At 41.1% G+C, this 26,600-nt stretch overlaps 1 protein-coding gene across 1 annotated transcript in view; it reads left to right on the forward strand.

Annotated features, from left to right (window-relative positions):
* The window catches only part of TUBGCP3 (tubulin gamma complex component 3), a 46,906-nt gene that overhangs the window by 3,484 nt on the left and 16,822 nt on the right, over positions 1 to 26,600 (forward strand). Inside the window, exons 2-14 of the mRNA XM_077343742.1 lie at positions 1,814 to 1,921; positions 4,893 to 4,960; positions 5,421 to 5,498; positions 5,797 to 6,014; positions 7,509 to 7,681; positions 8,806 to 8,924; positions 14,819 to 14,944; positions 17,642 to 17,710; positions 18,374 to 18,506; positions 19,243 to 19,409; positions 21,679 to 21,789; positions 22,221 to 22,329; positions 23,691 to 23,880. Coding sequence (XP_077199857.1) covers positions 1,814 to 1,921; positions 4,893 to 4,960; positions 5,421 to 5,498; positions 5,797 to 6,014; positions 7,509 to 7,681; positions 8,806 to 8,924; positions 14,819 to 14,944; positions 17,642 to 17,710; positions 18,374 to 18,506; positions 19,243 to 19,409; positions 21,679 to 21,789; positions 22,221 to 22,329; positions 23,691 to 23,880 — 1,669 coding nt within the window. The remainder of the gene's footprint in view (positions 1 to 1,813; positions 1,922 to 4,892; positions 4,961 to 5,420; positions 5,499 to 5,796; positions 6,015 to 7,508; positions 7,682 to 8,805; positions 8,925 to 14,818; positions 14,945 to 17,641; positions 17,711 to 18,373; positions 18,507 to 19,242; positions 19,410 to 21,678; positions 21,790 to 22,220; positions 22,330 to 23,690; positions 23,881 to 26,600) is intronic.

The raw sequence follows: 26,600 nt of genomic DNA on the forward strand, positions 1-26,600 counted from the left end.
CAACTAACACAAGATTCCTTCTTAGGACACATTTCCTCTCTTACTTTAATCATGCACTTTTTAACAAATTCACCATCAGAATGGTATACCACTCTCAGCAGTACATTTAGCAACATGATAGCTGGCCTTCACAGCAGACAGGTTCTCTTTAGCTGTAAAAATATTGATTTTTAAAAGAGAGTTTATCTAGTTTACTCACACCTTTCCATCATATATTGAGTAGCTTTTGTGACAGGATTCAAAGTGCCTTTTAATATTGTACTCATTTAATACTGAGACAGTTTCAAGACATACCAGGCAAACTTTAAAAAAGTTTAAAATAAAGAAATACTCAGTAGTCCATTTTTCATTAAAAACACGGTGCTCATCTGCAATTTTTCGTTTCTTTGAAACAGAACTTCCTTTTGCAGACATCTTACAGCAGCAGTCCCCAACCCTCATCTGGTCGGGGACCGCCTCCAGGGGTGGGGGAGAGCCAGAGTTGCTGCAGTTGCTCAAAAACGCGCACGCGCGGAACTGCCGCGCATGCGCGTTTTGGCCACCAGGTAGCGCTAACACATATGCGCAGAGTTGTCGCGCATGCACGTTTTGGCCACCAGGGGGCGCAAACGCGCATGCGCGGCAGTTCCGCGCGTTAGCGTCACTGGCGCGCCGGCTGCCGTGCCGGCCTCTTTCCCCCCCTCTCACTGCAGGGGGGGAGGCAGACGCGGCCGCTGGCGGCCCGGTACGATGGCCCTTGCGGCCCTGTACTGGGCCACGGACCGGGGGTTGGGGACCCCTGTCTTACAGGGTTTTTACCAGAGCAGCATTTGCAGAGTTTTAATGTTATCCTTGAATAAATAAAAATATGAGTAGTATAATTTTAGGGGCCTAACTCTTCTCTTTCCCGTTAAATCCACTCAACTCTATCTGCTATTAGCTAGGGATTTTCAATTCGACCATGGCAAAGAAAAGAAGAGACCTCTGCCCCCCATCCAGTACAGTTCTCAGAAGCACTGGGCTGTATACACAGGCTAGTCACAATTTAAAAAAAAATGGATTATTGGCCTACCAGATGGTAGAGTACAGTCCTAAGTACATTGAATACTTTGAGATTTATTTCTTAATATACACAGTCCCTTGAAGTTTAAATATACACCTGCTAATATGTTTTAATTTTAATATATTAAAAATTGTCTTCCAAAAAAGGGCAAGTAGACAGAAAGAGTGAATGAGGGCAGCCTTCCACCTGGAACGGAGGATATGCTATTAAATTGGCTTCAAATTATATGCAGGGTACACATACATATCACTGCTTGCCAGCCAAGCCTCAATCATGAGAAGTAAAATGGCAGCCAGAGGGAGGGAAACTTGGGTGGAGGAAGATGTGAGAAGGGAAATGCCATAGGCTTCCCTGCTATGAGAGTCCTCAAGGGGCCACTTACCGGCTCCTGCAATTACAGATGTATAAGTAGACTCTTAGCCGGAGTGAGGAAGGGAGGAGAGGCAGAAGGAAGCAAGACCAGAAGTCAGAGCAACCAGCTCTTGTTGAAGGAAGAATGCTTTTGCTTGCAGCAGTAACCTCACCAGTAACTTTGGAAGCCACTTGCTTTGATGGGTGGAGCTTCTAGAAACGTTCAATATGCAAAATACTTTGTATCTTTTTTTTGCAAAAAATACCCGGCCTTTTAAACGTTGGAAAACACTTATGACTTTCATGCTACTCTGATGTAAATGCTCTAATGTGTGTATTTGTCGTTTTAAAAATATTAATGTTGCAAACAAACAGACTGTTGTCATTAAGTGTTGAATATGATTGTGACGTCTGTTTCAGCTGATGTAGCCCAGCAGTTTCAGTATGCAGTGCGAGTCATTGGAAGCAATTTTGCCCCCACAGTTGAGAGAGATGAATTTCTGGTAGCAGAAAAAATTAAAAAAGAACGTAAGTTGTTTGATTTTGGTCCCTTTTGGATAGATCTGGTATATTATTAGTACATTTTATTGTTATTATTATGTGTAATATATATTGCTTCTGTGTATGTTCCACTAACATTAATCCCTCTACTAGATGAGATTATGGGGGAAAGAGGGAGAAAGACTAATAGAGAATTAGCATGTATTATGTCTGATCCAGTTTCTAACTTTCGTGGTAGCATAGATATAAGAAACATGATAACCCTTGTAGCAAGGGTTTAGTAGTTCTTGTCTAGTTTCTGGTTTGTATTTCACTTAGCTTGGCCAAATGGGGACAGGTTCTCCAGCATGAAGCCCCTCTTGAACCAGAGGAGGGTTCTTAGTACTAGAAGAAGGCTTGGTTGAGCTAAGCTGTAGAACACAACACAAAGCCAAGCAAACCACTGGGAACGGCTTCTGATGGGCTGGAGAGGTATTCAAGTTCTGTTCGTATTCCTCTCAGCCTTACTCAGGCATTTTATTTGGATTTTTTATTTATTTTATTACATTCATATACTTCCCTCCCTTGCAGCTCAGGGTGATTTACAATGAAGATTCGTAGTGCAATACAGTGAACATCATGATTACGAACTTATAGCATTTTTGACAGTGGAAGACCTTATATGAACTTATAACATTTCTAAAAGTAAAAGCTTATAACTTTATAACAACTGTTGACAGTACAAGTGTAATTCAGTTTTCCTGCAAGCAGTGCTGGATCAGGAGTTGTCCTGTGGGGGCCAGGACAGAAAAGGCGCCAACTCTGGTTGAGGTCAGATGAGCCTCCCTGGGGCCAAGGATCATGAATTTGTTGGAAATTGTAGAGTGTAGTGCTCTTGGGGGGGGGGGCGTAGGCAGAGAAGCGGTCCCTCGGGTATTCAGGCCCAGACTGCATATGGCCTTGAAAGTAATTATCAAAACCTTAAGTCTGATCTGGTAACCAGTGCAGCTGTTGGAGCATGGGCTGGATGTGGGCCCTCTGAGGTGTTCCCATGAGAACCCCGGCTGCTAGGTTCTGCACCAGTTGTAGCTTCCGGATAAAGGATAAGGATAGACCCGTGTAGAGTAAGGTGACCAGATTGTCCCACTTTTGGAGGGACATCTTGGGGTACCTGGCAAATTGTACTTATGTTGAAATAAAAAAACATATATTACAATACTATTTTTGCGTTCTATGCATTCTATGAAAGTTTTTGTTGCTCCATAAAGCCCAAATTTTAAATCAAGAACCCCCCCCCCCCGGTCAATGGTGTCCTGCTTTACCAATGTTGAAATCTGGTCACCTTAGTGTAGAGTGAGTTTCAGAAACCTAGTCTAGAGGTGACTGTTGCCTGGATCACTGTGGCTAGGTGTTCTGGGGCCAGGTAGGGAGCTAGTAGTTTAGCTTGGCACAAGTGGAAGAACACCAGCCATGCTACTCTTGTGATCTGTTCCTCCATGGAGAGGGAGGAGTCAAAGATCCCGCCCAGATTCTTGGCTGAGAGTGCTACTAGTAGTTGCACCCCATCCAAGTCAGACAGTCGCGCTTCTTCGCTGGGACCCTGTTCTACCAAACCATAAGGTTTTGTTAGTAAGGAGTGATTAGTAAGGAGCTGCAGCTAAGCCATGGTTGAAACTCAGTTGATGCTTTGAGGGGCTAATGGAAAGGGGAGTCCTTCTTGACTTTAGCTTTTTGTTCATACAAGCTGCTTGTGGAAGGACTGATCACTTAAGAACATACAAATTTTCTTTTTAGCATATATCAAGCTATACTTCCTTCTGTTTTTTTCTACTCAAACGTTTGGATCTCAGCTGAAATACTTTTGGAAATACTTTTTTTCCCTCAGGCTTCCTTCATATTCTGACCCTGGAAACATTGCTTCACTAGTATCAAACACACTTGCTCTGACCTTGGCTGAATGAGCTGAATTCCTTTTTGCACAGTGTCATAAAATAAAGATGCCCAAGAGTGTTGTACAATTTCACCTTCGTGTAATGAGATGTAGAAATAGTTATCTGACAAGATAATTCCAGCTGCTCTCTCCAGGCTTAGGCAACAATTGGATACATTCTAGGATCTAGTCAGTTTATAACCCAAATGGCTGTCTTCAGCCGTGCCTGGTGGGAATGGTAGACAATGACCTTACGAAAAAGAATTTTCCTTCCCCTTGCTTAAGAATAAGCTAAAGTAGAAGAAATGAATGAAACGTGGTAAGCCCTCGACCCTTCCCCCCACTTCTCTATGAAATTGAATACCAAATCTGTCAAATGGTGCTATCTATTTACCATTCCTTATACTGCTAAGCCATTTAACCTTTACGCACTGGAAAGTCAGATAACAATTTTATGAATAAACCAAGGAACAGGAATGATAAATAATTCTGTGTAATATATATAGCCTATAACTGCTTTTGTACTTAGGAAAGTTGCTATTATAATAATTATTTTTTAAATAAAGCATTTATAACCAAAATGTTTTCCCCCCTCCTTCACTGACAGGAGGGAAGTAAGGCAATCTTATAGACCCCATAGGATTCCCCCAGCTCCTCTATAATCTTTTTCTGTGCTTCCAGAAGTGTCTGGCAATGAACTCTGTTGGCAGCTGCAGGTAGAATATGTAAGTGGTGCCCTTTGATGCTAAGACTCCAGACGTTATGATTATTTTGCTTTGCCTTTCTGATTTTATACAGTGTGGACTAAGAAGCAACAAAATAAAAGTTGGATACATTCCATGGCCTAAAGTGGCAGAACTTTTGCTTTCTCTTTGAGCAGATGTTAGTAAACTAATCTCTCTCCAGACCAAGCAACCTCTAAGCAAAAAAACGAATAGTTTTTTTTTTCTTTTTGCGAATGGAAGATAGTTGTTACATCTAATTTAATGCATTGGTGCAGGATAGTGGACAAAACCGAGCATAATAATTGATATAAATTTTAATATTCCATATGCTTATGATGGTTCTGGTGTGCTTTTATTATCACAGTGGTGCGGCAAGGAAGGGAAGACAGTGCAGCTTTGTTTTCAGAACTTTACAGAAAACTCTACTCACAGGTACAGATTTAAGTTGGGGATGACTTGTTTTCTGAAGAGGGAGGAACTGCATATTGAGTAGTGTGGTTTTTGTTAGAATGAGTGTTTTAGAAAGATTTTGGGGTTTGTTTGTATCTGACTTGCAAAGTATTGAAAATGTATTTATTTATTTAATTTATATACCACCCTCCCAGCAGATCGGCTCAGGGTGGTGTACATCATATTGTCCAACATTAGCATAGTTAAAATTATTCTTTAAAATTCAGTTTTAAAATATAAAATAGGTAAAAATTTCAATTGAGCAGTAATTTAGTTTAGTTATACTGAATAAAAATAGTATAGTAAGAGCGTAGTTTTCTTAATTTTAACAGGAAGGATATGGGTCAGCAAAAATAGCGCTAGACTATGGTTTCAAAGATAATGAATATGTGTTCTGTTGGCCTCTCCAATGATCTGTTCTGAAACAAGTTTCTTGTGGTAGGGCATCTTGAAAAACAGATGGTCAATCCTCTACCTCCTCCTCAGCCTCAGTGAAGATCCACGAAAACCATCAAGCAAGGTAGGCCATTCAATCTGTTGGCCTCTTAACTAGAGCCCAGAATGGGTCAAGTGCAAAGCTGCAAAGTTAGGCGGCTGTTTCTATGCAAAATCTTAGTAAGACTACCTGAAATATTTTTAATAAGATTAGGAATGGTTTTGAAATTACAAATGTGTATTTTGTATTTTTAAAAACTTCGTTGTAGGCATGTAATCAAGAAATGACAGTAAGCAATTAACAGCAGAAGGGTGTTCAGGCTTATTTAATCTATGGAAGGAGAAGGGATCTGTTAAAACATGTCCTGTTTTATCCCTTCAAGGTGTCAAATTTTGCTACGCTGTTTGCTCAAGCACTGCCACGAGATGCTCATTCAACTCCATACTACTATGCCAGGCCTCAGACTCTTCCGTTGAACTATCAAGACCGAAATGTCCAGCCCGGCCAAAGTTCTGGCAGTATGGGGAGCAGTGGGATCAGCAGCATAGGCATGTATGCCCCAAATGGGCCGGTTCCAACTCCACAATCACTTCTTCCAGGGTAAATGAGACTTGATCATCTTGAAGATAATTCTTTATAGAAATCCAGCTCCCATAAATATAGTATCCAACCATCCATAGACTTTGTGGACCAAGACTCTTCTGCTTCTCTTTCTTCTTTCAGTCCACTAATTCCCCCAGCTCCAAATTTGGATCCTAGTAGGCCAGGACACCCTGAAGAGCAGCACTGGGGGCAAAATGAGAGGGGGGGGTAGAAGGGATTAATTGGCAGACATTGCTGTGAATGGAAATGGTGCTCCATCAGAGAAACTGGGTGGTTGGATACATGCTAGCTGAATTCTTGCAATAAGGATCACAAACCTTTGTTGAATGTAGCTGTCCTTGATGTTTGTTACCAAGAGATATTGGTGTTACGATTATTGAATTGTTCAAAGACCTCATAATGATTCCATGATGGTACTAGGAAAGGTCCGGGGAACTTGGAAAGGCAGATAATCCTGTGTCTTCATTCACTGAACCAATATGATCTCTGCAAGAGGCCAAAAATACTTATAGGCACATATTCTGTTGGTGAAATATGCCAAATTCTTGGTCAGAACATAAACTGCATTTAAACCAAATTGGTAGTTCATTCTTTCTTTAGCCACAATTGTATCTTTCCATGGGATTTGAAAAGGGATACTGTCTTTTATGATGTGAACTCCATTTAAGGCTGTGGCTACAATATACCGCTAGAGGAGACTACTCCAAATTTTCTTCCTGTAGATAAGGTTTCCACCTAAAGGTTTTCAGAACTTGCCTGTGGATAAAATAGACGACTAGAAGAGTCAACTCCTAAAACTTATTTCTGGTAGTTATGGTTTCCACCTAAAGGTTTTCAGAACTTGGAATACTGTCAGCCAATCAAGGCTTATGTGCCTATCGGAATAACAAAAGGATGTCAAACCTGGTGAACTCATTAGTACACTAGAGGTGGCTTTATCATATCTGGGTATCAGCTTCTGAACATGGCCCTAGAAAGAAGACCAAAAAATCAACACAGTGGGGGTAATGAGCAGACAAGGGGTATCTTTCTGCAAACTGCAAGAGCCTTGAGGCTTGCAAAAAATGGGGGAGGGGGAGATGAGGAGACTTCTAGTAATCCACAAAACCTCAATGTACTAGGGATCTTAAGATGCAACGTGGCAATATCTCAGTTGCTGTTATGACAGTTGCTTACCATAGCGAAAGGAAAACAAATTACAAAAGGGATAAGGGTGGCTATTAAATTAAACTCCAGCTATCAGATGAAACAGTTTATATTATGGAAGGCATTTCAGCCAATATTTAGGGCATCAGTGATTCTTTTTCATATACTTGATGTACCAGCGTGCCAGCATCCAAGTTTCTTCCCTAGAATTGTCCCGAATTATAAAAATGTGCAGTTTTAAATTTAATTTTTTTCAGAAATACTTGTTTTTGAGAATTAATGTAGATTAATTTCTTGTGTATGCATACACTTTGGTAGTTGGATGATATAATTTTCTTTTCACAGACAATCCTATCAACGTGCCGGAGTGGGCGATTGTCTCCGCCAGCAGCTAGGGGCCCGGCTTGCTTGGACCATAACTGCAGGCCAACCCACCTTACAGAACTCTTCCTCAAAAGGTGTTTCAGCAGCCGCTTCCCGTAATGTGCCGAGGACTAGGCGGGAAGGGGATCTAAGCGGTAAGCAAGGCATGTTTCACTGGTTAGGAGCTTTCCTTCCCATTTCCTTTCTGTAGAAAGCCTGAAGTCGTCCTGTTTAAACAGACCTGTTCATTTCCATGGGAACAAACTAATTTAAATCCAAGCTATTCTTTGTGGTCCCAAAGAGGTGAAATTTCTTGTATCAACAATTAAACAATTAAATAAGAAGCAGGTTATATTGAGCAACAACGAGTGGAATATATAGGGAGGGGGCAATGAAAAATTTAAGCCCTTCTAGCTTCTGTTCCTTGGCTTAAATTTGACACATTCTGAGGCAGAAATAATGGGGGAAAGAAGCATGATTAAGACAAAATGTGTGGGTTGCGGGTATAACTGATCCAGGAATAGGTCTTCTGTTTGCTCTGAACTGGGCTGTATTCCCTCTGAAAAAGCAACCTCCGGAGCTGGGAGCCTTCCATCTAAATGGTTGATGGAGGTGCATAGAAATGCTTTTTTACTGTCTAGGCTCGGGTGTCTGCTGCAGCCAGCCTTCGTGAAGATGGATTTGACCACAGTTATAATCCCCTAGTAACATAAGGGTTATACTATTCTAACATCCTTTGGAAGACAGTCCAAAAAACTGCTGCCAGTTCAAGATATGGAAGGCAGAATATGAATATGGGCTTCAGCATATAGCATCTATTTTGTGTCATTTATTTTGGTTCCCAGTTTGTTTCTGGGCTCAAGGAAAATGCTGGTTTTTATTTTAAAATCTGTAAATGGTTAATAACTTCTGAAGATATGAGGTTATTTTGGTGGGACCTTTTTAAGGTTTTTGTTTTGTTTGTTTGTTTGTTTTTTTGCAGTTGCTCCTAATCTTGGACCCCCCCCGGTATTATATGTGACCTCTCTTTGCTATAGGTCACCTGACAAAAGTCAGATTATTTCAAAAGCAATTTTTAAGATGGGGTCTTAAATTGTTTGAATTTTATTGTTTTAGGTGTGCTTGAATATCTATTGTAATTATTATGATTTCCTTTGAATTTTGTGGATCAGTAAGATGCCATGAGTGTTCCTCCAAACGGAAGTAATAGTGAGGTGTTAAAATAACAAATAGGATTCTGAAAGATGCCTGCAAGTGACACCCCCTTTCCTTTTTTCAGGATCTGTTGAAATAACTGAAGCATTTCTTGTGAGAGACATTTTGTACGTCTTCCAGGGAATCGATGGCAAAGTCATCAAAATGGTCAACTCTGAAAACTGTTATAAAGTAGACGGAAAGGTACTGGACAGTGATCTTACACCTGTTTCGTATAGACAGGCTGCTTCTAGAATGCTGCATTTGCGCAATTCAGACATGCAAAATGCCTTTTTAGACAATACGTATGTATATCACTAGCTGTATTAGTATGTAAGTTGCAAACAGCCTAGGATAGAAAGCTGAGATGATTTTAGGAGTCATAGACATAGGAATACAACAGAAGTCTGCTTCCTATGTAATTATTTTCCCCAAACTACCCTGGTATCAGAGATCAAAGCAGTCAGTGCTGTCTTCTGCTCCATCAAATGCTTGCAGATAAGAGAAAAACAAAATCAGCAGGCCAAAATGATAAGTCTTATAGCCACTCTTATTTGGTGTATAAATCATATAATTTCTGGGCAATCAGAATGGGCTCCTAGGTATATTTTTCCCCGTTTTCAAATACTTCTTCAATGATTGCCACTGCAGAGTCTGTAATCCATTTAACAGTAAATTAAGACGTATCTCCCGGCTTTAAGCTCTCTATCTTGAGGCAATTTTACTCCTACGTGCCCATCAAATGCTTGAGCATGGCATGGACTGTTTATGCACTGGGAACTTCACTGCCTCAGCTCCCGTGCAGGAGCACAAATTGGGGGCAGATGAGGAGCACCAGGCCAAATGCTCCCCCGTGTGGGTACAGGAAGAATTGGGGCAACCTGCCATGAATAAAACTCCAGCCTGAAGCCCAGCATGAAACCTCCAGTGCATAAACGGTCATAGATGAAGATATAGGGAGTGCTTACATAATTGATCAGGCTGTGTTCTGGCACATCTGTCAGTGCCTTCTTCTTGAGCAGGAGATGAGCATCCTTCACACTATGAAAAAAGTGACCCATGAGATACTGGCATTTCTGGACGAGATGCCTGAAGTCATGAGTCTCAGCATCCTAACTGGGATTCTCTGCAGAACCCATCCCCAAGACATCTCTAACCACCAGGTGGAGAAGGTGGACCACACAGTAAATGCACCTAAGGCTCAGTGTCTGTGCCACTGCCCTCATGTTTGTGCCACCATTGGTCACCATGAACAATAACTATAACATTAATATTACTAACTGATAATAACAGTGATAACAGTACAACATTATAATAGTGATAGTACAAACAGGTCCAGAAGCAGAATGCCTTGATTGATTTCTGGGGAGAGGGGGGTCATGGGCCATGCAGATGTTGTTGGTTATGCCTGGTCTCAGTCAGATGCCTGGCGGAAGAGCTCCCTTTTGCAGGCCCTGCGGAACTGTTTTAGCTTCGTCAGGGCCCTGATCTCCTGTGGCAGTGGTCCCCAACCTTTTTATCACCGGGGACCACTCAATGCCTTTTACTGAGGCCTGGTGGGGGGGGGTAGTTTACTCCTCTACTGTCGACTACTGCCCTAGCGCTCTCTGATCGCTATGATAATGTTTAAACATCCCTTCAAAATAAGATACAGACACGCCACAACAATGAAGTGTGTTGTAAAGGGCTGGGGGGGATGAAGTAAAGGGCCGGGGAGGGGGGAAGAAGGCGTCCTTCGGGGCCCACCTCCAATTAGTCAAAGGACCACATGTGGCCCGCGGCCCACAGGTTGGGGAGCGCTATCCTGTGGGAGCTCATTCCACTAGCTCATTCCACCAGGTGGGGGCCAGGACAGAGAAGGCTCTGGCCCTGGTTGAGGCCAGGCGGGCTTCTTTAGGGCCAGGGATCATTAGCTGGTGGCAGAGCATAGAGCTCTTTGGGGGGCATAGGGAGCCTCAGGTACACTGGGCCCTGACCACGTATGGCCTTGAAGGCCGTATTATCTTTTCCTCTTTCTTTCCCTCTCCCTTTAACCATCCTTTGCTGTTTCTTTTCTTGTTTTTTGGAGAGTGTCTGGGGATGGTCTTTGTTGCTTGCCTTCTCTGCTTTTTTCCTTTCCTTTTTCAGGTCTGGTGTGTGCATAGGGCTGCTTCTTGTTTGTTTTTTAAAGCTATTTTACTTGAATTTTCTTTTTTCTCTCTCTCTGTCTTCTTCAGCATCCTTTGCTGCATTGTGTGCAGGTCTTTTGTGTGTGGAGGAACCTTTGCCTTTGCTTCTTTTTCTCTTTGCTTTCTTTCCCCCCACCCTTTCCTCCCGTTTACTTTCTCATGGTTTAGTTTGTTGAAAGATTTGAGTTCTACTTATAACTGCTTTATTTAATTTCTAGAGGGTTTATGGGGGGTTGGAAGTTCATTGTTCAGTCAGTATTTCAGTTGAAGGTCTGGTGTGCTTCTGGCTCTGGTTCAAGGAACCTATGTAATTGTTAAATATATATTCAGGTAGTAGGTGTTAAATAGAGGCTTTTAGTAATAATAGTCTGTTAGGAATTGTTTACAACGTTTCTAATTAAATTTTAGCTTAGGGCTTTAGTTCCTCCTGAATTAGGCCAGGGTTATGGTATTAAAAGAGCTAAGGTTGTATCTCAAAGGGCCAGCTTGGTGTAGTGGTTAGGAGTACAAACTTCTAATCTGGCGAGCCGGGTTTGATTCTGCACTTCCCCACATGCAGCCAGCTGGGTGACCTTGGGCTCGCCACAGCACTGATAAAACTGTTCTGACCGAGCAGGAATATCAGGGCTCTCTCAGCCTCACCCACCTCACAGGGTGTCTGTTGTGGGGAGAGGGAAGGCGAATGTAAGTCTCTTTGAGACTCCTTCAGGAAGAGAAAAGCAGCATATAAGAACCAACTCTCCTTCTTCTTCTAAAACAGTAGTACACTTAGCCTAGGTTAACTTTAAAACAAAACAAAACCTTTTCAGTGTGCGCTGAACTTCAGTACTTGAAGGCCAATGCTTGTAGATGCAGACCAGTTTTGCTTTCGGTGATCCTGTAGATTCATTTTTCAGAAGGGAGCTCCTGAAGCGTGATAAGGAAAGCAGCTTTGCTCCAACAGAAAACCGCCAGAAGTTTGAAAAAAAATATTTTTAAAAATTTAAGTTTTCAAATTCCATCTCTTTTTTTAAAATAAAGTTTTATTTGATATTCTGATTAATTAATAAATAGAAAAGACAACATACAAAGTTAGTGTTTCGTCCCAAGTCTTTTGATCTTCTTTGAATGATTATTTTTAGTGGAGAATGACTAGGACTTACTCTGTCTCTGTATTTTGTCCAAACCTTAATGAGACTCCTCCTAAAAATTTGCTGTCATTCAGTTTTTTGCACCTGGCTCTTTTTGCATGGCCACAATAATGTATGAAGCCATTCCACCGAGCTTCCCTGCTCCAATTTGACCAATCTTTTTTCTGGATTTTTTTATCCAGTCTGTACTCCACTTTAAAACTGCTGCATAATAATAATAATAATAATAAAGTTTTATAATAGAGATTCTCAGACTTCCTCTCTTCATCTTGCAGTACTTTAAAAGCAATTCGAGGTATTTTATTATTCCATGTACATTTGTTAATATGTTTGTAAAGGTAAAGGTAAAGGTATCCCCTGTGCAAGTACCGGGTCATGTCTAACCCTTGGGGTGACGCCCTCTAGCGTTTTCTTGGCAGACTCAATACGGGGTGGTTTGCCAGTGCCTTCCCCAGTCATTACCGTTTACCCCCCAGCAAGCTGGGTACTCATTTTACCGACCTCGGAAGGATGGAAGGCTGAGTCAACCTTGAGCCGGCTGCTGGGATTGAACTCCCAGCCTCATGGGCAAAGCTTTCAGACGGCTGCCTTACCACTCTGCGCCACAAGAGGCTCTTAATATGTTTGTACAGGTCAATAAAATCTTCTCGCTAAGCTCTACTGGCACTGATTTGAAATTAAAAAATCAACTGAGGTAATACATTCATCTTAATGAGCCAGTTTGGTGTAGTGGTTAGGAGTGCGGGCTTCTAATCTGGCATGCCGGGTTCGATTCTGTGCTCCCCCACATGCAGCCAGCTGGGTGACCTTGGGCTTGCCACAGCACTGATAAAGCTGTTCTGATCGAGCAGTAATATCAGGGCTCTCTCAGCCTCACCCACCTCACAGGGAGAGGAAAGGGAAGGCAACTGCAAGCCGCTTTGAGCCTCCTTCGGGTAGAGAAAAGCGGCATATAAGGGCCAACTCTTCTCCTTCTCCTTCTCCTTCTCCTTCTCCTTCTCCTTCTCCTTCTCCTCCCTCTTCTCCTTCTCCTCCTTCTTCTTCTCCTTCCTTCTTCTTCTCCTTCTTCCTTCTTCTTCACTGTCGCAATCCTAGCTGACCATGATGGGTTCCATCTATCCCAGCCAGTGAGATCTCTCCTTATCTTTTGCCAAGTTTCTTCATAGTTATTTTTAATAACTTATTTAAATCTTTATCTAGATACACTTCCAGATATTTAACTTTTGTCGGGTTTCCCTGGCATCCTAGACTTAGTTGCATCTCCTTCGCTTTTTTTCTTGCCCATACATTATAATTTTTTGTCTTCTTATACTTTATTTTATACCCAGAAACTGCTCCAAACTCATTCAAACAATTTAACAATTTTGGCATAGATATTTTGGGGATTTGTCATCATTAAATCTACATCGTCCGCATAGCTGCATATTTCATGTTCTTAGTCTTCAAACTGTAGGCCAAAGATACTTAGATCCATTCTGATGTTATTGGCCATTGCCTCCAGGACCAGATTGAATAGCAATGGTGAAAGGGGACATACTTGTCTTGTTCCTTTAGCAATTACCATCTTTTCTTGAGAGACCATTCCCTTTACTATGACTCGGAATCACAAAAGGGGCCCTCCAGAGCTTGACAGGGATTGAATTCCTCTTTCTTATAGCAAACATTTTTGTCTAGTGGGATTTTCCTACTCTCTGCTTCCTAAGTAGGTTCCCTTTTTCATTCCATTTTATTTCACCCCCAACCCACCTTGCAGATGTTTCGTTGCAGTAAGATGAGGTTTAACTCTTTAGGTATTTTTTTCAAGCTGCATTTGGGGGGGGGTTAACTTATTTCCCTGCCATCTTTTCCCCCCTCCCACAGACACTGGGCTGCTTTTTGTTTTAGGGTGATCTGTGTTTGTCTTTACTGACCACTAATCTTGTACTCACTGATCTGCTTCTCCGGGGAGGGGGAGGTAAATTTTGTATTTGTTATGCCGGCACCAACATGCAGGCGGCAGTGAAGGATGTACACCTCAGCAACAGCATTTGACTGGCGCACAGGTTGTACCTGGTGGTGAAGAACTGAGGAGCACCTATAAGGGGGGATGGGGCCCTGTTGAAGAACTGCTGGAGCCTAGCTGGCCACTTCTCGTGCAGCATCAAGGCTGGATGTCTGCTGTCAGAGAGGAAGGGGGAGGAACATGAACACTGACATATCTGGGAGGTCCTCTGTAAATTTGATGCCTTAAGATCATACAAGGGGCATTATGTACAATCTAGAAACCTTGGCTAACATTTCCCTGAAAAAGCACTTTTAAGGGACCACGTTGCTTTGGCATCCACTCAAGTCCAATCTTTACCAAACTTGGTGGGCAGGTAGAGGAGAGTCAGCTGGCATTTCCCTATGATTTGGAGTTTTTAGGACCCTGCAGGGGACACCTCCAACATCCGAAACCTCCCGAACCAGTTTGACAGAGTGGCTGGGCTCTGGTCTGAGTTTGGGACACATTCCAATTTTGAACCCAACCCAGGTTTTCCTGGTTTGGGCCCATCCCGAGTACCCAGCATATTTGCTTAACTGGCACCCTCCGTTCCTTGTGATTGTTGAATAACAAGGCTTTTATTGTGCCATGTTTCATTTTACCCATCTTGGAATAAACAGACTTCCCCCCCTACTGGCTCTATATTACACATAACTGCTTTAAAGAATATTCTGCACAGGGTGTGATCAAGAATTTATTGGATAAAGGAGGCTTATTTTAAAAATCATTGAACTAAACAGTGTTGTATTTTAATCAACATTTCATTTAATAATTCAGGTAAGCCTTTCTAAGTCACTGAGAGATACTACAAGCCGGCTTGCTGAACTAGGATGGCTGCATAACAAAATACGGAAGTATACAGACCAGAGGAGCATGGATCGTGCATTTGGACTAGTGGGTCAGGTATGTTGGTTTCCAAACAGGATAACATATGCCTAACCTTCCTTAAAATATAGGAAAAGAAATCTGCTGTATCTAATTGTACAAAAGCTTGGGAGGAAGAAAAACCCAGTAGTCTTTGGTGTCAAAGGCTTGTTATTACTGATATTTTAGAATTGTTAGTAGGTGTTAAGAGATGTGGTGTTGTAGTTATGGGCACTAACTAGAACTCAGTTATCTGGTTTGCTTGATTTGTTTCTCCTTCAGTTTATATGAAATTCTTTGCTGGTAGAAAATTTTAGAAATGGCATGGTGTGTTTAGGCAAGCAATGTAAATGTTCTCCCTGCTGAAATGTATATTTTGATGTTTTCACTTTGAAGATGACATTTGTTATTTCAATATAGATAGATCTGATTTTGTTTATAGGGTTCATAAAACCACTAATACAATAAAACCATAACAAGGAACTGTTAATTTCCTTAATTTCCAGGCCTGGTTGTATTTATCAGGGTCTTGCAAGGGAGAGAACTTTTAGATATTCCATGCCATCTGGTCTTGACCGAATGCTCAGTGGAAAAATTTCATCTTGCAGGTCCTGCGTAACTTGATGAGCAAATCTGTGGCTATTTGCAAACTCAAACATGTTGATAGTTTTATAGGTTTTTATACTGTACACTTTTCATGGTCTTATAAGGCCTTCATTGTGTGTAGGCTTTTAGCTAACTTTTCTCCCCAATGCTCCCCAAGGCAGCATACAAAATGCCATTTAAATAAACAAATAAAAACATAGATATAAGTAATCTTGGGTGGAACCTGGATTAAGTGGCCAGCTCAATTCAACATGTCAGACTGGGAGCCATAAGCTAAGAACCAAGGGCAAAGAGCTTTTTGACTCTTGAGTTCAGCTCTTGTCTCTGGCTACACCCAGGCTAAATATTCTCATGCAGTGTTGCAGGGAAAAAAACAAAACAACATACAGGTTGCTGCCCCAAGAAGCTGTGATCTGAAATAGACAGCACGGAAGGCTGCAGATAGTGGGTAGGGAGGTATAAGCATGGGAGGGTATGCAGGTACCCAAAGGCCGTTTTTTCAATTTAGTTACTGTTTAGAATGATGATTAAAGGGTAAGTGTAAAGGACTCTACAACAGACAGCACTTAGAAAACGAGGCTGTAAGTGCCAAAACAACAGCAGTAGTCCATGAGAAGCTGAAAATCCTCACTAGGAAGAAAGAGCCAGGGCTACGGGCTGCTCTGAGCCCTGTGATTGGCCAGCCACAGCTGTGGGGAAGTTATTATACTGACCGTGGGCTGGAGGGAAGACAGCTCAGTCTGAGTTCAGTCTGAATCTGGTTAGAGAGAGATCTGATTAAGATCCTTAGCTGATACACTCCGCTGAGGATAATCTCAAAAGACACAGATTTTAATTGAGAGCTAATTGACACAGTGTGTGGTAAACTAGAGTAGTCATTTGGCAGAGATAATTTGGGTAGTCAGGTGGATATTCCCAAATTAGCACAAAGGGAAAGGTGATACCTTCTAAGGAAGAGGATGGGAACCCTGCTTAGTTGGTGAGGGGAAAGCAGCGATGTATTTTCAAGATAACAGGTGTGTGAAAGAGCTTCAGTCACCTCAGATAACAGTGGGAGACTGGGTCATCCAGGAAGGGAGAAAGTTGTGGCATGAACAAAGTGTGCCTACTTTTCAAGAACCAGGATTGGTTCTGGGAAACTCAAAAGATCAAATAAAAACTAACATGTTTTGGAATCAGCTCAACAAGGAAACCTCTCGATTTAACACTCCGCCCCCAACAATCATAGTAAGTGACAGATCGATATCTATTCCTATGTACTAATTCTGACACTGCTGAAAAATATTATAGAAACAAATATTTGTGGTGTAAAAGTCTACAAGAACTGTAGAAACTCCTTTTATGTGCTTATGACTTTGCTTTCCTGAGGTTTGATCATTGCTGGAATTGGCGGTGCAGGAAAAAGCATGCACATGTGTGGCTTCAAGAGTGTGTGTAAAAATTTGGGAATATGTGGTTGAATACTGGGAGATATGAGGGTGTTCTTCCAAAATTCCCATTACTTTGGAATGACGTTAAGATTCATCTATTCTGGGAAATGAGTAAAATCCTTTAGTTATGTTGAAAAGCTGCAGAAGTGAGGATAGCAAACTGTTGTCAAAAGCAGAAATAATGATTAGTCCTTATAAGTATAAGTACTTATAACATTAGTATGTTTAAAGGTATTTCAGAAAATTCACTTCTGTCCTTTTTGTGGCCCATTTTTCTCATAGTTATTATTGTTCATGTTTTGATTCAGCTGAATTACTTTGCAATCTGTTGTCTTTTGTTTTATGTGTAATCACCTGTGATTTGAACATACATTTCTGAAGACACTTGAATTGAATCCACTTGAGAAGCTTCGGTGGCATGTTCTAGATTTTTTAAAATTACTTAGTAGTCATAATCCAGAGTTCTGTGAGACAAGTTATTGTGTTTTTTTCTTGAAGCTTTTTCTGAAACATATTCATACCTTAGCAGACAGCTTTTATGAGTCCTCTTGAATTTAAAAAGGGACTTGCAATGAATGGATTTGGCATTGCAGAATTGTTTGTCCTGTTGGAAGCATGTAGACACTTTCAAGATCACTGCAATGTGGAGAGTGTTTATGTGTAAACCGTGTCTCCGTTTTTGGTTTCTTCACTTTTGCAGAGCTTTTGTGCTGCCTTAAACCAGGAACTCAAAGAATACTACAGGCTACTATCTGTTTTACACTCCCAGGTAAACAAACAAATATGTGATTGTTTCTTGGTTGGATCTGCCAAGTTAGCTAAATTGGCCTGTATAATAGGCTTGTAAGAGGTTCTTTGTAGTGGGCAAGAATTGTCTACAAGTGAGAGAGTTTTTAGAAACTGGATGAAAATGGGTTGTTTTCTTTTGTTTGTAGATAGATGGTGGCAGAAATCATGTGCCGTGATAAATGTTGAACTGGGGAAGCTCAAAAACCATGGAAGAATTATTAACTGCTGCAGGCTGCTCGCAACCCACCTGTCTAAATTGCTTCTCTAAAAACAATGTTAAAATATTCTGAACCCTTTCAAGTGGTGATGGTTCTTTTGCAGCAAAGTGAGGTCTATAAGCCTAGAAGGGTGAAACTTTATTTCAGGTTGCACTGTTGGAATTTTTTGTCATGCCACAGACTTCATGTCTCTTAATCTGCTTTCTAATATCTTTTAAATATATGGCTCTATTAATGGCTTTTCCCTTTGATTTACACGATTTCTTTCAACTGTGCAAAATTTTCAGCATCAACATTTAATTTAATATAAAGTGTGTGTATTGGACATATTTGAGGTTAAAAGGAATACTAGAGAACAGCATGAATGGTTCTGCTTCAGTTCTCTATTAGATCTTGTCCTTTTTGTTACTTTTCTCAATATCTAGTTGCAGGTAGAAGATGATCAAGGTGTAAATTTGGGCAGTGAGAGCAGTTTAACACTTCGGCGTCTCCTAGTTTGGACATATGATCCTAAGATAAGATTGAAGACACTTGCAGCACTTGTTGATCACTGTCAAGGTATATGAATTTTTTAATTTATATTTTGATTTATACCCTGCCACTCTCGACAATGTTGTCTTGTGGCGGCTAACAACATAATAAAAAATACACAATATAAGCCATAAAACCCCCATTAAAACATTAACAATATCAATAGTATCGAAACAGTATCAAAGGTGGCAGAATAACTTCCCTAATATACCTAACCCAACTCAACTGTTCCAGCCTGATGGTATAACTTGAGGGCTCTGATCGCATACGCTTAGCAAGAAGCGCTTAGCATAGAGCTTAGCGCAAGGTGAGACCCACAGATCGTAACTCCGGTCACTTCCCCCCCCCCGGCCTCAACCAAACGCCTGGCGGAGGAGCTCCGTCTTGCAGGCCCTGCAGAATCTAGATAATTCCGTCAGCACCCTCAGCTCTCCTGGGAGCTCATTCCACCAGGTCGAAAAGGTACAATCTCAATAATATCCTAAGATTGTCCTTACTTTCCTCCTGGATCTTCTGGCTAATATTTAACCAAAACGTCTGATGGAAGGATTAGTTGGCATAGAGATACCATGTGATCTTGTGCTTTATTTCTCATCTTTTCATCATGCTTAAAAGATCAGAGACACTGGTCTGTGCATTGAGACTAATGATGGTTCATTTCAAGAATGCTGTTTTGGAATCCTTGTTCTTCATATATCTATACTGATCAATAGATCTTTGATTTTTTTTTCTTTCCTTGTTCTTACCATCGTCGTTTCTGCAGGAAGAAAAGGAGGTGAACTAGCATCAGCTGTGCATGCCTACAGTAAAACCGGTGACCCGTATATGAGGTCCCTGGTGCAGCACATTCTTGGCCTTGTGTCGCATCCTGTCTTGAATTTTCTTTATCGCTGGATTTATGATGGGGAACTGGAGGACACATATCATGAAGTAGGTTGCATCAAATATTTTCTCATCTGAGGTTCTCTTTCCATTTCTTGTTTTGGTGACAAATGAAATGTTTAAAGTCTAGCATTCAACCTGTATGGCTCAAAATTGTACAATTAAGAGGAGATGTGAGAAGAAATAGTGGCATTAACATTAACATAGATTGGTGTATGAAAATGCGTGTGTGCCTAGATGAAATGTAACTAGTTCTTGCATTCTGGGCATTCTGGGCTTTGTCATAGATCAGTCTCTTATTCCACTCTGGGAGAGTTGAAGCCCAGGCTCCCTCAGCTCCCCCCAAAAGCTCAGTAGCTACCAGTGTCCTGATCCTAAAATGTATAGGTTTATAATCCTACATTCTGCACAGCAATATTTAATACCTTCCACTAACTTGCAGATCCTTACTCCAATAGAAAAAGTTCAAAGGAGGAACTGAGATGAATAATTCTATAGGGTGGAAGCTCTCAGAACAGTCTGCTTTTAAGTAATATTCTCACTACAATAAGTTTCCCATATATCTAGGGATGCCATCCCTGCCGGTGGAAGCAGGGGAACCCCCATCCCCAGCTCACCTTTCCCATCACTGTTCAAAATTTAAAGAAACAGCCATCAGTCCTGTAGCATGATATCACTTCTAGTAAACCCCTCCCTAGAGAGCATTGGAAATCATAGAGTTTTTAGCAATTCCTAGAGAGGATTGAGGTATACTTCTGGTTCCCTCCCCCCCCCCCCCCCCCCGAGAAGTTACGTACCGTTGTCACTGATGACTGCTCCCCATGTTCCTTCATCTCCTGTCCCTGGCAACCCTACAAAGAGCATTTTTGGAAAAAAGGAGGTTAACAGCAGTGGAATAAATAAATATGTGGGTTTGCCTCCCATGTTCTAACAGTTATTCTATGGGATACTGCTGTGCTTTGTAAACAACTTCTTAATTTCATTTTGAGAAAATCTCCCTTTTTATTTGTTGGTCGGAAGGCCTTGGCATTTGTTCATCATTTGTACCACGATTTTCCATCTCTCTGGCAGTCTTTTCTAACTAGGTATAATAAAAGCCAAAGAACCTTGAATGGGTAAAGTGAATCGATAAAATAATTATATTGCAATTATGTTCTGACCTTGGTTTGCTTCACTCTTTCCAAGCTCTCTTTTTTTTACAGGAGTAATTATAAAATGCTCTTCCCACTCTTTGTATTTTTTACTAGATGTTTTCTAAATACATTAATTGCATGTTACTTTGCCCTGGTTTATAAAATGAGGGCTTTTATAACTCCCAAAGATGATTGAATTGTCTGATGGATTTTAAAATTAATTTTTTCTCATTAATACTTAAATTATGGCTCCATGCCAGTTACCAAGGGGAATTGCGATAATACATTTCAGAGACTGATTTTGTTGATTTGTGTTATGCTAACTCTCCTGGGTAAGTTTCTCCCCCTATATATGAATTAATATTGCAGTACAGCTGCTATATTTTTAGGATACTATATCTAGGGCCTGTTCCAATGATGCCCTGTCTTCCATGGCATTTTTGCATGGCACTGAGATCAAGCACTGGTCTTATGCATATATCGTTGGAGCCAGACTACTTTCCAATTTCCACTGATTCCCAAGTCCTGCTATGGAACCCCCTCATGCCATTCCTCAGGTTCCCTAAACCATGAGCTGCAGTTGGAAGAGGGAGCTAAAAAAGTCCATTCCGATAATAGAAAATTATCGAGATCCATCTTATGCATAGACCTTCAACGCACACAACGCCTTAACACTTGTTTAGACATAGGATTGCATTAAGTCATTTAAGCATGTAGCTAATGTGGTCAGGCAGAGCCTACATTCATGGAAGCATGGTGTCTTGTGGTTCATGTGTAATGTTCATTTGCAGCAAATAAAATGGAGGAGAACATTTGAGTTGGGTGAATGGCTGCTGACTCCACACTCCCCTGGAATGTAATATCTGAACAGTCTTCCTGCTTCCCTTCTGCAATAAGGGCCAACTGCTCACAAATTATTTGTTTGAAAATGTCCATGCTTCTATTGGCTTGCTCTTTCTTTTATCCTTCAGTTAGTGTAGGGACCATTAAAAAAATTCCAGTGTTGCTGTTACATTCTAGTTCTGTGTTGTGCTGAAAGATAACAGCAGTGAAATAACTTTCTGATTTTACATTGCTATCAAAAAAACCGTGTGTGCTTATTTGCCTTGTAAAGTATATAATAGCTTGAATATAAATTTTTGTTTTTTTAAAAAGGAGGTAAATATGAAGTCTTTTGTCTGCAGTTTTTTGTAGCTTCAGATCCTACCGTAAAAACTGACCGGCTGTGGCATGATAAATACTCTCTACGAAAATCAATGATTCCTTCTTTTATTACAATGGATCACTCGAGAAAGGTATGACTGAAAAGCTCTTCTTTTAAAAGTGAACGTATCTGAGATGCATGCATCGAGGAGAGTGACCTGCTTTCGCCTTTCTCTCTTGTGAAGTCTACCAATTAATTTGAGTGGACCGCTCCCAGGTCTTGTATCTGATTTGAATACACAGCATAGCTGCATTGCCATTGTTGATCTGTGAACTAGGTCCTTTTGCCTGTCACTGATCTGGCAGAATATGTCAAAGATTCTAGTCTGAAAAAAATATTTGGGAGTGCAGAACAATTGGTTTGGCTAACTTATGATTGTTGGCTTTTAGCTTTGGCTGGGTTTTGGAAACATCAGCTAAAATAACAGGTGTGTACTGTCTTTGGGCTCTCCTTAAATAACTGAAAACTTGTTGCTCCAATTTATTTTCTTGAAAAGGTAATTCCTAAAAATACTCCGTTTAGGTTCTCCTGATAGGAAAATCCATAAACTTCTTGCATCAAGTTTGTCATGACCAAACTCCATCATCGAAGACAATAGCTGTGGCTAAATCTGCAGAATCACCAAAAGATGGTAAGAAATTAGAGTACGATTACTCTAGCAGTATGCCTTGTAACAGAATACTTGCCTTATTTGGTGAGCATGGGCAGATTGGCCATTAAGGAAACCAGAAACCATTGGCCATTAAGGAAACCATCTTAGCCGCAGATGGACTGCATGGAGTGGGTTGGGCTGCCATGAGGTGCAAAGTCCATGCGTGGTCCTTCACTAGGGGTTTTGAGTTGGGTTGTCATTCAGCACACTTTGTGAAGTGCTTTTGATGTTGCCCTGCCTAGTTGCATGACAGCTTTGGAGAATGTACCTCTGAAAAGCTGAGGTCTTCTTACATTCAGAATATTGACATCGCATTGTAGTGCATTGGTGTACAAGAGCTTGCTTTCTTGCACTTTTTGTTTAATGTTTTAGCAGAAAACCAATGCATGGGATGCTTCCATATGGAATTTTCTCAGTGGATCATATCATTGGTTAATGTAGTCTTAGGAGGCCATTTTCCCATTGATGTGCCTCTTGGCATTACTGCATGGGGTTGATATCAATATTTAACAGTTGTTTTTAGTGATCCCTCACAATAGTTTCATGTGTTCTCCTACCCCCCAAAAAGTCTGCAAAAGGAAAAATGTGATAAGTCCCGTCGTGCAAGTGTAAAGGCTGTCCATACTTCGTTGTAGATGTGTTCTTAATCTCAACTATCACTTTGTGGCACTCTCACATTACAGGGAGAAGCAAATACATTAAAAAACAACAACAACACCCCCTTGCTTCCAAAAAAGTTTCCTTCACAGCATCCAATCGAAAAGGAATCCTGCCTATAGGAATAGATGTTGTTATTTACTTGTTCTGTTGTGTCTAAATAGTGGCTGTGGGCTTTGCACAAACACTCATTTTCTGTGGTTTGTTTGTGGGTCATTCTGCAGAATCCATTTCAGTCCAACATTTGATCCTGTTAATATGGGGTGGGTTTTGGTTTTTGCTCCATCAGACCATTGCACTGATTTGCATATGTTTTATTTTTTAGACTTCTCATGGGAATATTTGCAAAAGTGCGAAAGCTTCATAAGTATTACAAAAATATTTATTCTGAAAGTTCAAATATATGTATCAATTATTGCCACCCTTACATAGCCAGAAAATGTATTTATTTAAAGAGCTGTAAGACATTTAACTCTGAAAACCTGTACTTAAGCCCCAGTTAAATACATTGATCTTCCTTTCCTCATCAAGCAAAAACGAAGGCAGTGATTTGGTTTTATAGAATTTGTCAATGATGTGTCTTGAGTTGTGAAGGTTATTGTGTGCTGCTTGCATTTAAGAGAGTAAATGTTAAAGAAAAGCATGTTGGCAATCTAGGTGACGTGAGATTTTTCTGTTGACAGCTGCTGAAATGTTCACAGATTTGGAAAATGCATTTCAGGGAAAAATAGATGCTGCCTATTTTGAGACCAGCAAATATTTACTTGATGTTCTTAATAAAAAGTACAATTTACTGGAACACATGCAGGCCATGAGGCGCTACCTACTTCTTGGTCAAGGCGATTTTATCAGGCACTTAATGGACCTGCTTAAGTAAGTGACTTGGATTGTATTTGAATTCAGTTTAATGTGTATACAAGAGAGAAAGATGTATGTCCAGAGTTTTGGTATGGGTGAACAGGAAAATTTACGATTACAATAGAAATGTATTATGCTGCTATTAATATGTATTGCCTGACCTTGTCAGATCTTGGAAGCTAATCAGGGTTAGCGAAGCAGAGCCAGCATGGTGTAGTGGTTAAGAGCAGTGGATCTGGAGAGCCAAGTTTGAGTCATCACTCTTCCACATACAGCCAGCTGTGTCACCTTGAGCTAGTCACAGTTCTCTTAGGGCTGTTCTCACAGAGCAGTTCTGTTAGAGCTCTCTCAGCCCTACCTATTTCCCTATTTCCAGGGGTGTTTGTTGTGGGGAGAGGAAGGGAAATGTGTTTGTAAGCCACTTTGGGACTCCTTCTAGTAGTGAAAAGTGGAGTATAAAAAAACAGTTGGTCTTCTAGTACTTGTATGGGAAACCACCAAGGAAGACTTATTTATCTATTTATTTATATTTTCCCTCTCTCTGGAATCTCAGGGCGGATTACAACAAAGGTAAAATTACAGAAAATACAATTTTAAAATATTAAGTTTGATTAAATAAGTTTTAAAACATTAAAGCAGAAATTAAAAGCTACATTTGCAGAGGAAGGCAAACCGCCTCTGCTTAATCACTTGTCTTGAAACCCTGTGGGGTCGCCATAATTCAGTTGCAACTCGATGCCATTGAATATTAAAATATTCAGGTTTCATGTTGAGCTAATGTAGAGGCACTATTTTAGAAAGTGTAGTATGAATTATTGGGCATTTCATCTCCTAAGTGGAATGGAATTGGCAGATGTTGACAGTCTAATCTGTTATCCCACCTCTTGGTTATATTGATCATTTGCTATTCAACTTATTGTCTGATATTAAATGTTGGATATTATTTATAATGGATTGTGAGTGCTGTAGAACTCAGTTTTGCATATATACAAATAGGTACGGATTCAGTGTAACATTTTTAGCACTTCTTTAGAACCCATGGTTTCAACCTTTAAGAATCTACGTTTTTTTTTTTTTTTTTGCTTTCCCCGACTTATTTTTGTCCTCTTCCCTTTCCGTTTGGATGCTTCTATATAAGATTGCGAAGCTACAAGCAGGTGTTTGCCAGAACTCCTATAGCATGTTCTTATTCTTACGGGCTGGGCATACAAGAGTCTGCACTTCGGTCCTGAAGAACTGCAAGCTGCTGGTTATCTTTAGCACAGTATACGTGGTGGTGGTGGTGTGGGGGGGGATGTTACTGTGACTGCAGACCTTACCACCTTTGTGGGCCTTAACCGTACTTGATTGGCTGGTGTTAGCATGTTGTCCCCAACTGTATTTGTAGGCTGGTATTGTGGAGATCAGGCTAGTGGGTGCTGCCATATTATTGCATACTAGGACCCCACTGCTCGCCCGCCCCCCTCCCCACTGAGTCCCCGGCTTCCCTGCGGGCCTCCCCTGCCTGCCCCCCTTCCCGCCGATTCCCTGGCTTCCCTGAGGGCCTCAGAGCAGGCCCACTGTGTCCCCGACATGACGGGCTTGCTCGGAGGCCCACAGGGAAGCCTCCGCTGCCTGGGCTGCCCCCCTCTGAACTCCAGCGAGTTGGGTAATGGGCCAATCAGAAGGTGCTTTGTGCCTTCTGATTGGGCCCTCACCCGAATGGCTGGAATTCTTGTCAGTCTGGGTGAGGGGCCAATTGGAAGGTGCTTTGCGCCTTCCTATTGGCCCCTCACTCAAACTGGCCCCACCCACTTCCCCGCCCACTAAGGCCTTAACCAGTTATGAATACTGCTCCCAGCAGTTTCAGATAGACAAGAATAGCTGCACATAGTTATGCATGGACAGTCCCTACATTCACAGTAATAGCTGGGTGTTACAATGTCCTTGGAACAAACAGTATCTGTTCAGGGAGGGGGCTCCTGAAACTCCCTATAGGGATCCTCTTCTCTATGGTGGATGTGGATTGCAAATTGTGTCCATTTGGAGACAGAGAATAAAGGTTGATTTAGTTGAAATGCAGCTTAAAATGGACACCATGCATTTTGCAGCACAAAATTAGCCCTCAAATCTCATTCTCCCCCCTACTTTTTAGGCTAGTATCAAACTGTTAAGATTAACATAAAAATTCATAGATACTCTGGCATTAACAATTCAGCAGTTGTAGCAATGAATAATATCTTGATCAATGGGAAGTAAAAACTGTCCTTTGATGAATGTATCAAAATACCTGTATCTTAAATGCACACTTAGATCTCTAGCTTTGAAATACATAGATCCCGTACTTAACTTCCACACCCTCATCTGCCTCCCTAGGTGCCGGCATATTTTGAAAGCATCTTGGACTTTCCCTTAGGATGGAGTTTCCAAAGTAGAATGGCAGGCTTCCTATATGTTTCATGCCTTCCCCTTCCATAATGCAGATTTTTCATTACAAAAGGTTCCATTTACTTGCCAGACATCAAAGGGCGCTTCTTCTTGTCCAGGAAATGAATGGATGTAACATCTCTGCACTAAAGTGCAACAGAATAATGAGGAGACATAGAATCGGCACAACACTTGGTTCATCAAACAGTGAAGAGTCATGTTTTAGTGGAACAAAATATCTTTTGATATGGAATTTTTAATTTTCTATTTCAAGTTGATTGAGAATATTATCTTACACCTGTCCATTGCTTTTCTAATGCAAACGCGTG

This window comes from Paroedura picta, chromosome 6, assembly GCF_049243985.1.
Source record: "Paroedura picta isolate Pp20150507F chromosome 6, Ppicta_v3.0, whole genome shotgun sequence".
NCBI lineage: Eukaryota > Metazoa > Chordata > Lepidosauria > Squamata > Gekkonidae > Paroedura > Paroedura picta.